General features: G+C 29.1%; 3 protein-coding genes across 4 annotated transcripts; 2 read left to right on the forward strand and 1 right to left on the reverse strand.

Annotated features, from left to right (window-relative positions):
- Positions 1 to 297: 297 nt before the first annotated feature.
- On the forward strand, positions 298 to 1,963 carry LOC100162882 (probable protein arginine N-methyltransferase 6). Its single transcript, XM_008187845.3, has 2 exons — positions 298 to 763; positions 1,869 to 1,963. Exons 1-2 carry the CDS (start codon positions 391 to 393, stop codon positions 1,877 to 1,879), a joined length of 384 nt encoding a protein of 127 aa, XP_008186067.1. The 5' UTR covers positions 298 to 390; the 3' UTR covers positions 1,880 to 1,963.
- A 38-nt stretch (positions 1,964 to 2,001) lies between these two features.
- LOC100162224 (probable protein arginine N-methyltransferase 6) lies at positions 2,002 to 7,630 on the reverse strand. 2 transcript variants are annotated; one of them, XM_016806897.2, is made up of 4 exons: positions 7,366 to 7,630; positions 4,492 to 4,610; positions 4,168 to 4,404; positions 2,002 to 3,003 (listed from the first exon to the last, which is right to left on the reverse strand). In XM_016806897.2, the coding sequence occupies exons 2-4, from the start codon at positions 4,549 to 4,551 to the stop codon at positions 2,218 to 2,220; spliced, it is 1,083 nt and encodes a 360-aa protein (XP_016662386.1). In that variant the 5' UTR covers positions 4,552 to 4,610; positions 7,366 to 7,630; the 3' UTR covers positions 2,002 to 2,217. The 2 variants fall into 2 exon arrangements, with proteins under 2 accessions (XP_016662386.1, XP_001944117.1); XM_001944082.5 differs by lacking the exon at positions 7,366 to 7,630 and having other exon boundaries at positions 4,492 to 4,778.
- On the forward strand, positions 6,020 to 10,139 carry Ndufs4 (NADH dehydrogenase (ubiquinone) Fe-S protein 4, 18kDa (NADH-coenzyme Q reductase)). Its single transcript, NM_001162449.1, is given in 4 exon segments — positions 6,020 to 6,233; positions 6,338 to 6,500; positions 9,404 to 9,579; positions 9,650 to 10,139. Coding segments are annotated over 4 exon segments (591 nt in total). The 5' UTR covers positions 6,020 to 6,162; the 3' UTR covers positions 9,831 to 10,139.
- The last annotated feature ends 34 nt before the right edge of the window (positions 10,140 to 10,173 follow it).

Here is a 10,173-nt window from a genome sequence, read left to right on the forward strand (position 1 = left end):
TTGTTATAGTCAGAAAAACTTGTGTAGAATTTTCTGTTAACATTTTTAATTTCTAAAACTAGTAAGAATTTTCAATGTTGATCTCTCAAAATTGCCAATTATGAACTATACCCTGTTCCAAAAGAGACGACACCAGATTTACGTAGCAAAACCGGTTTTGTCTGTAGCCGCCTGGTGTCTTCTCTTTTGGAACAGGGTCTAGATTCACTTTTCTATCAGAAAAGACTAAAGGGGCTCGCGTAAAGATGGATGATATCAATTATCAATCCACCTTGGCAAGTGTATTATTTCCTATCATTATTCTAATAATGCTTTCATTTGCAGGTGGTTTACGGCAAAGTGGAGGACGTCACGCTGCCCTGTAAGGTGGACATTATTGTTTCTGAATGGATGGGCTTTTACATGTTACATGAGAGCATGTTGGACAGCGTTATCATGGCGCGTGACAAGTTTTTAAAACCAGACGGCCTGATGTTTCCGTCTCATTGTACGCTCTATGCATCTCCATGTGCGTTACCAGATCTCTATTCGGAGTGGGACAATGTTTGTGGTGTGAAAATGAGATCATTCGCACAAGCCTTGCGTAGCTTGTACTTGAATAGACCAAAAATCATGAGCATTGAAGTCGAGAATATGCTTTCTCATAATGTCAGTCCCATTGCAGAATGTAATCTTAAGAATTGTCAACCACACCAGCTTGATAAAATCACGGCACAACGATACATAACCATTGTTGAGAAGAGTGGAATTTATCAAGGAATAGGTATGTTTTTGGTTTGATGTACAGTTTCCAACTACTGATACCACTCTTAGTACTTCACCTTTATCGCCAATAACACATTAGAAACAAATCATGCATAACATACCTAACTATTTTCTATCAGAAAAGATAATGATCTCGAAAATCGGACCATTTTTAATACCTACCTAGTCTATATTATGTTGATGACAGACATAAAATAAATACATATCATTGTAAATACAATACTTTCTTTTGCTCCTCTCAGAAACTAATATTGATTTTAATATTGTATTTAAGTTATAAATATCAAAAAGGTTAATAATCACCCATATTTTGTTTCATGGTATCTTGTGAGAATCAAAATTAGTACCTAATTAATTTGTTAAAATTTAACTTGCCCGCAGAATACAATTCATCATATTATGTCATATTCTCAGATAATCATAATACGTATAATTAATACTGTGATACAAATTTAGTTTTTTTGAACAATTATTGGGTGATTACCATTCATATAGATACATATTTAGAATAAAATGTCTTTTTACGCAATATGTCAACATAATAAGTATAACTTAGGAATACTACACTTTTACTTAAGTATATAATATTATATAAATTGAAGTAATAAATATGAATATTAAATAATTATTAATTCTTGTCAATGAGAATTAACAGGTTAGTATATCTGATTCACTCTCTATGTATTTTTGTTTAAAAAAATAGTATGATGTCTGAATTGGCCCGATTTGTCTGATTCATTTTTTTAGACCTACTGTTATTATTTGCGATTTATTCTTGATTGTAACTTGTAAGACATTTTAAATCCATTTAAATAATTAAAAATTAGGAGTCTATTAATTGCATAGTATGGGTTACACATATTAAATAAAAATAACTTACATTTTTTATGATTTAAAAAGAAAAAACATGTTGATATAAAGGCTATAATTGGTTTAAAACTAAAATTATTGTAGTTAATATTCTTATAGTTAAAATACTATTGTTCATCAAATAGTTTTTTTTTATCATTTTATTTAAAGCATTAATAAATATTTTAAGGAACACAAATTTATACTATTTGATTAATTGTTATTATTTACTAACTAATTTATTTGTTTTTTAGAGAGATTTTAAATGGGCATATGAAGAATAAATCAGCAAAAAAAAAAAAAAAATATACTTGGGTTATGGATCAGCATTCAGCAGCACCCAACATAACCAAAAAAATATTTATCTATGGAACAGATTAACAGGTATTTAAAAACAGAAAAAAAAATATTTTTATTCACTAAAATTGTCGTGAGCAGTATTTGGACAAAAATATTAAAAACAAAGTCTATATCCGTTATTATTTTTATAAAAGTTCAGGTTAAAATTAGTATATTTATTACATAAAAAATATATTTTATCTTAAATTAACAGTCAATCATAATTTGCACATTGTCATTATATATAATTAACAATCAAATCGTTTATGATATGCCCTCATTTTGGTCATCAATATTTGAATCCTCATCGTCTGAAATATTTTTTGTAACAGATAAAAATGTTTTAATAATTTTACATTTTGTTTGATTGCAATCGCATGGATTTGGATGTGGTTCATGTTGAGAGTCCAGCATTTCCAGATTTATACTGTAATGTCTTGAATTCGGACTGTTGCGTTGGAATTGTACATTGAACATTACAGCGTCTCCTTCTTCTACTTCTATTTGTGTTGGCAGTACTATGATAGTTTGTTTCCAATGTGTTATTGGCGATGAAGGTGAAGTGCTAAGAGTGGTATCAGTAGTTGGAAACTGTACATCAAACCAAAAACATACTCCTTGATAAATTCCACTCTTCTCAACAATGGTTATGTATCGTTGTGCCGTAATTTTATCAAGCTGGTGTGGTTGACAATTCTTAAGATTAAATTCTGCAATGGGACTGACATTATGAGAAAGCATATTCTCGACTTCAATGCTCATGATTTTTGGTCTATTCAAGTACAAGCTACGCAAGGCTTGTGCGAATGATCTCATTTTCACACCACAAACATTGTCCCACTCCGAATAGAGATCTGGTAACGCACATGGAGATGCATAGAGCGTACAATGAGACGGAAACATCAGGCCGTCTGGTTTTAAAAACTTGTCACGCGCCATGATAACGCTGTCCAACATGCTCTCATGTAACATGTAAAAGCCCATCCATTCAGAAACAATAATGTCCACCTTACAGGGCAGCGTGACGTCCTCCACTTTGCCGTAAACCACCTGCAAATGAAAGTATTATTAGAATAATGATAGGAAATAATACACTTGCCAAGGTGGATTGATAATTGATATCAATCAACCATGACACGAGCCTCTTTAGTCATCATTAGGGCAGAGGACTTGTAGCATTTGTATAATTGTTTTCCACAATCACAAAAATAGCAGAGTATAAAACAAATACGTTTTATGCTAAGACAAAGCTAGTTTTATAATTTTCTTCTTCGTTTAAATGCTTATTTTAAGTTTTATTTGTTTTTAGGCCATATTTCTTTCATTTTATACTTTTAGATTCTTATTATTTTATTTAGTAAGGTAATAGTACAACAAAATCATACAAAAATATTTCCAAATACTAATAATTACAATCAATATTTTCATATTATTTATGTTTGAGTTAAATTTATTTTTCATTATTATCATAAAGCTTGAGGATGACCTATTAGATTCATTCTCCGTTCATTAATTTTATTTATAGACGGATAATTTTCATGGTACATAATATAACCTATACACATCATGAGGCCATACAGGTATCCGATGTATTCACATTTCACATTCGGATTGTTTTTAAGCGGTCGATTACGTATTCTGTCTGCGATTTATTTTATTTTTGTAGTTATTCAATAAGTAAAGTAAGTTTCCCTCTCTCTCATATACTATATTTAAAGTTGTATTAATGTAAGTTATTATATTGTATTTTATTTGTATAAACATTTTAATTGCTCACTGTTAATTCAGTAAAATTATAACTATATTTAATATTTTGTAAACTCTTCTTGTACTTCATCTATATTATAAAATATGATATGTAATCACTAAACTTATGTTCAGCATAATATTATGTTTGTTTTACTGCAACACTACTGCAATATTACTATTGTAAATGGATTTATTCCATAAACAAATAAATAAAAGTTTCATTAAGACTAAAAGTTTGTTTTATTTATATAGCCATAGTATAACATATTATAATTAAATTATGAAGGTAATTGTTCTAATTTCAGGTATTTTTTAAATGAATCGCTAGAAATAAATTTTTAGTGGCTATTATAGGGTTTTAAGTGCAGGAGTGGTTACATATTTAGTACTTATTAGAGCTACAAGTCCTTTACCAAAGTAATTATTATTAATTATCATTATTTAATGTAAGTAGTAAGTACACACTTCGATAGTGTCTGAAAAATGGTTCTCGGCGACTAGCTTTCGGGCCATCTCAGCCGTCTTGCTGGCTTCGACAGCGAAGACTTTAGTAGCTCCAGCCTGCGCGCAGAATATGGACAGAATTCCGGTGCCTGCTCCCACATCCAACACGGTTTTACCCTCGAACACCGAGCGGCTAGATAGGATAGCATTTTTGTACGCCTCTGTCCTAGCCGTATCTTGTATCATTAATTTGTGAACCTGAAATGTGAACAATATTCATTAACAAAGCGAGAACACTCTAAAATCAGCAAGGGCCGAGGGAAGTCAGTAGAGATATGAATTTACCTCCAGATCACCATAGCTGGAAAAGTAGTTGTCTGCGTCCATATCAGTCAATTCAGTCATTATGGAATATCGTTGTTTGAACTTTGAAAATCTGCGCGCGTGATATTAATATTTATAACCTGCAAAATTTGGTAAGTAGGTTAAGGTAAATCAGGTAATCTTATCTCAGCAGCAGGCTGTATGGTAGCTATAGATAATAGAAGAATTCGTCTATTATCTATGGTGGTAACTGGTAGCAGTGTAGCGACTACCATAGACATATTATTATGTGTTTATGGCGACTACAGCCACGAATTAAGATATACAGGATACGAAACGAACTTGTGATAAGTGAAACCCGCATCTTCTCAAGGTTTATAGATAATATTATATCACTATATTATATTACTATTATCTATAAACCTTGGCATCTTCTCACGTTGCGGCTAGACTACTAGCGCTATATAGGATTGTTGTGTTAACCGGTAGAACAAGGAACTAATAGTTCACACGTTGACAGTTAACACAACAATCCTATAAAGCGCTAGTAGACTAGCCGCAACGTGAGAAGACGCTTATTTCAGACAAACATTGATAAGACCTTTCCGTTTCGTATCCTGTATATTATCTTAATTCGTGACTACAGCGCAGCTGCTGCTATTATCACGATTATAAATCTATAGTGCTATTATAGCACTATCTATAGAAACTTTAGATATAAACACATATAAATCACGGACTACGTTAATCTCTTTTCTATGGATATAAATCTATCAAATTTATATTTTAGTCCATAGTGTCTACCAAGATGAATCTCCGAAATCAGTATTTAACAGCTGGACATTCGGTAGACACTTTTCAAGATTCGTTGTATATAAATTATGGTAGAGGCCATGATATAAACAACATAGTATGATCGCAAAAGTCTAGATTTGGTCTGGGTCCGCGCATACCATAGAATACTAGCATTCTATATTTCTATGCGCATACGTCACTTGCTTACCCGTATTATAACATTATCATTAAATTATTATTACTAAACACTGCACTACGTCACTTACCGAATGATATGCATAGATATTAAAGATAATATATAATATATTATATTATTTTCTTTAATATCTATGATGATATGACCGTCAAAAAGTTACAACCGTGGATCATACCATAGAATTTTATGGTCATACCTTGTTCTTATATCATGGTATAGGCGCTATCAGCAATCACACTATATAATCTAAGACCGTGCTATATAATCACTATGCTATCAGCTGATCCAGATGTACAACGGAGTAGACACTGACCTTATACCACGGTTTAAGATAGTATTATAAACCTATCTTAAACCGTGCATTATACTGAGCATGATATAGAAACAAGGTATGATCGTAACTTTTTGACGGTCATATCACTCAGTAAGCACGTGACGTAGTGTAGTGTTTAGTAATAATAATTTAATGACAATATGATAATACGGGTAAGCAAGTGACGTATTGCACGGACTTGGACCAAATCTAGACTTTTGCGATCATACCATGTTGTTTATATTATGATACTGAGTCTATGTGGATATGATACTATGATCATTGATCTTCGACAGTTCGACTGCCAGAAATTCAGTATCGAGAATTTTATTTATTTTTCGAAACCCGTTTGTGTCAAACATAAAAAAATAAAAAGTTAACTTATAATATGGCTTTTAATTTACTGAAGCAATCCGCAAATACGGTGATCAGAAATGCGGTTGTGCCGTCGTCAACGTCGTAAGTAGTACCTATCTCCCTATTGAAAAAACTATTTGAGTATTTGATATTTTGTGCTACCTAGTATCAATTGAATTTTACATGAAATCATGCAAATTGTACAGGGTTACAAGAGGACTGTTCACTGGTGCTGTCCAATTAGCTAAAGAAGACAAAGGATTAGAACAAGTTTACACTAAAAAAGAGTCACTCTTGTTGGACACTAATAATGTCATTGGAAAGACGTCCAACACGAGTGTTCAGAATTATATTGAGGTCGATAACAAAGTATGTGACTCAAAATTATACGAAAACTGATAAAATTTAAAATATGTATAGGTAGTTAGTTACCAAAGTTGCTGTCATCCACCAATTGACATAATAATTGAATAATTATTTGCATATTAGATCTCAACAAAAATATTATCTTAAGCTGGTATTACTGGTTTGTCATCGATTAATTGACAAATAATTTCCTTTGATTTTTATCAACATTTTATGGATCTAAAAAAATCAGTGTAATAGTGGTTATAAAAACTCTAAATGAGCCCTTCAAGCCAAAAACTTAAATTGCACCGATAATTATGATAATGAGTTGGACAAACTGATACTAAATATTACTATATAATACCTATTTATTATTTATCTAACCATTATAAACTTTTGTTGAGTTAATATTTTTTTTATGAATATTCACTGAATACGTTTAATTTAAAAGTCAAAATGCTGGTTATTAGATTACATTGTTTGTTAAAATATAATACACGAGTGAATATTCCATAATATAAATAAGATAAAATATATATTATACAATGTACATAATATAAAATTAATAGTTTAAATGTTGGTAGTATATAAACAAAATAATAAATATTGGTACTTTCCTGTTATACAAGACTACCGTGTTAAGTATTATATTTTAAAATGTAAAATTATCAACTCCTAAATATATATATTTTTATCTAATGTTGGTTGAATAATTAGAAACCTATATTTTTATGTATAATAGATAATTTATTATATTTTATACATGTATAATTTAAGTTGAATGTTAAGTTTATATATTATAAAATTATTTAATTGCAATGTTAAAAACTATAGTATAAGAAAATTATATAATTTAAAATTGTAGGTATATTAATTATGTACTTACTCAGTTACTTAGGACACCTGTGCTGCTTTACCTTCTATTAAGTACTAACTACTAAGTTGATAATACCATGTAATAATAATGACTAGAGCATAATATTTTTTGGAAATACCAGGTCTGCTAATCTTTACTATCTTAATAAGATTTTTTCTAGACAACAAACCACATACATATTAACCTAAATCATAGGGGCGCTCACAGTCTTGTGTTAGTGTGTGATCCTTTTAAATTAATTTATATAATACTAACTTATGTCTTTTATACTATAACTATACTTTTATGCATTTCACTTATGTAATATAATATAATGTGATAAAGATTACTTTTACAATCTGCCAGTTAAATCAGAAAGATATCTGACATGAAATATCAATAATTTAAAAATGACAGGTTTTTTGGGAATTCAATATATTTTTGTTTATTATTACATGAATTAAAATGCACATGTCTATATTAATAATTATTATAATTGGGTGTTTTTATATTTAATTATAATGTTTAAAATTATTAACCTATTAGTTTTAGGTAGGTACCTTACAAATGCACACAGCAACACAAGTTCTTATAAAATAAATCTTTATCTATGAAGTCTATAATATATAATATAATATAATATCTGTAAACTAATTAAGACAACTATCAATCAAATAATTTTAAACAAAATATGACAAAAATATGAGTTATAATGTTATATTGTGTTTTCTATTACTATAATCCTATAAAAAAATCATTATAAATAATTTATTTGGACAATTTTATATTATGTCAATTCTTAGTACATATGTATTTCATTATTTCATAACTTATACAGGTTAACATTTAAAAGTTTTAAATGTACGTACTTATCAACTATGATTAACTTATATAAAATAATAATTTCAATAGGGAAATAATCATTTATAAAAAAATGTAAATGTAAATATTATAATTATATACATATAATAATTTCAGCATATAGTAATCATAGTAATTATAATAAAGTTGTCATAAAAATATGTTATACTACAAATTAAAATTAAAATTAAATAATTACACCCATAACATATGATTATCAACCATTTAATACATAATAGATGTTGATAATTTTTATTTTTATGCTATATCCAACTTGCAAGTTAGGTAGGTATTGCATTTACTTATGGCCTAATTTTAATTTCTTTGGGACGCAAGTTGTATGCATCCATTAAAAATATTTATCTTCTCTTTTTGTCTGTGACATAATCTTTGTTCAAAAAGATCTTAAACATCTGTAATTTTAAGAATTTAATCAAACATGAAATATTAATATAATACACCTAAGATAAAGTAGATTTATTATATTATATTATATAGCATATTAGCATCATATTCTAATTATATTTAATAATTTAAAAAATACAGGCAGTGGCGTGCCGAACTGACAAGCAGACCTGAGGCAAACTATACAATTTGATCCCCCTCTCCACCACCAACAGTTTTTTCACTATTTTTTTTTATTATTCAAAATAATAAATATTATTAAGTTTTTTTAGGTATAATTTGCACATCTATACTAACACACCCACCCACCCACCCAAATTTTCCTTGAGGCAATTGCCTCAAGAAATTACTGTTCAGCACGCCACTGAATACAGGTATTTACCTTATCTATTAAGTTACTGTATTTTATAATATTCTCATTTGCCGGTAACCGTTCAAGTTTAGGGAACCTTGGTTCACATTATTTTAAACTTAAATAATTAGATCATATAGATTTCAAAATTAAAAAAAAATATACACATTTTATTTAACGTAGCATACACAGGTAGTAGTGGATAAATAGTGTAGCAATGAAATAGTTAATATTTATTTTTATACTACATCAGTTTTGTAGTAAAGTATAATTTTTATTTCAAATGAGGTAATAGTCTCATTTAGTTATAAATTAATCTAACTGATAATAGTCTGTACCTAACCTATTTGTAAAAGATAACAAATTTTAGATTCTAAACAAAATATTCAACATCCACGCACTGTGTCGCATACTCACAATTGTAATTTTTTGAATTTTCTAATTATTCAGGTAGATTTGAGTTCTGTTACTGGTGTACCCGAAGAACATGTTAAAACACGTTTGGTGAAAATCAGTAAAGCTACCAAAAATGTTATGCAATCCGGTACTGACAACACTCATAATTGGGTAATGGAATTTGACAACAGAGAGCGTTGGGAAAATCCATTAATGGGTTGGACATCAACGTACGTACATATTTTTGTTATAATATTATAAGTACACAGACATAATAGGTACAATAATTACTATTTTTAGTGGTGATCCGTTGTCAAACATGAAAATCGAGTTTGCTGAACGAACCGATGCCATCAATTTTTGCGAGAAAAATGGATGGAAATGGTACTTAGAAGCAGAGAACAAGACCAGGCCCATAAGATCAAAGTCTTATGCAAATAACTTCTCATGGAACAAACGTACAAGAACTTCTACCAAGTAAACATACATAGTACTTGTGAAATAATAGTTAAAGCAATGCCTGTAAAAAAAAATATATTTAATTTTCAATGTAAAACTATTACTATAGTGTAAATTAGACACCTTTTTTTATAGGGTAATAAAATATAATACTCATTTGTTGAAATTTGTGTCAATTTTTTTTTTATTTTAACAAAAAAATCAATATTATACAAAATGTCAAAACGTAATATATCAAACTTAACTGTCTAACAGTTGTAATATTGAAATACAAGAACAAATATATGACAAACGATGTTTATAATAATAATATAATAATAATAACCATAAATAATAGTTGTTTGATTGAAAAAGTCATTCCAAAA

The sequence above is a fragment of the Acyrthosiphon pisum genome, chromosome A1, assembly GCF_005508785.2.
Source record: "Acyrthosiphon pisum isolate AL4f chromosome A1, pea_aphid_22Mar2018_4r6ur, whole genome shotgun sequence".
Taxonomy (NCBI): domain Eukaryota; kingdom Metazoa; phylum Arthropoda; class Insecta; order Hemiptera; family Aphididae; genus Acyrthosiphon; species Acyrthosiphon pisum.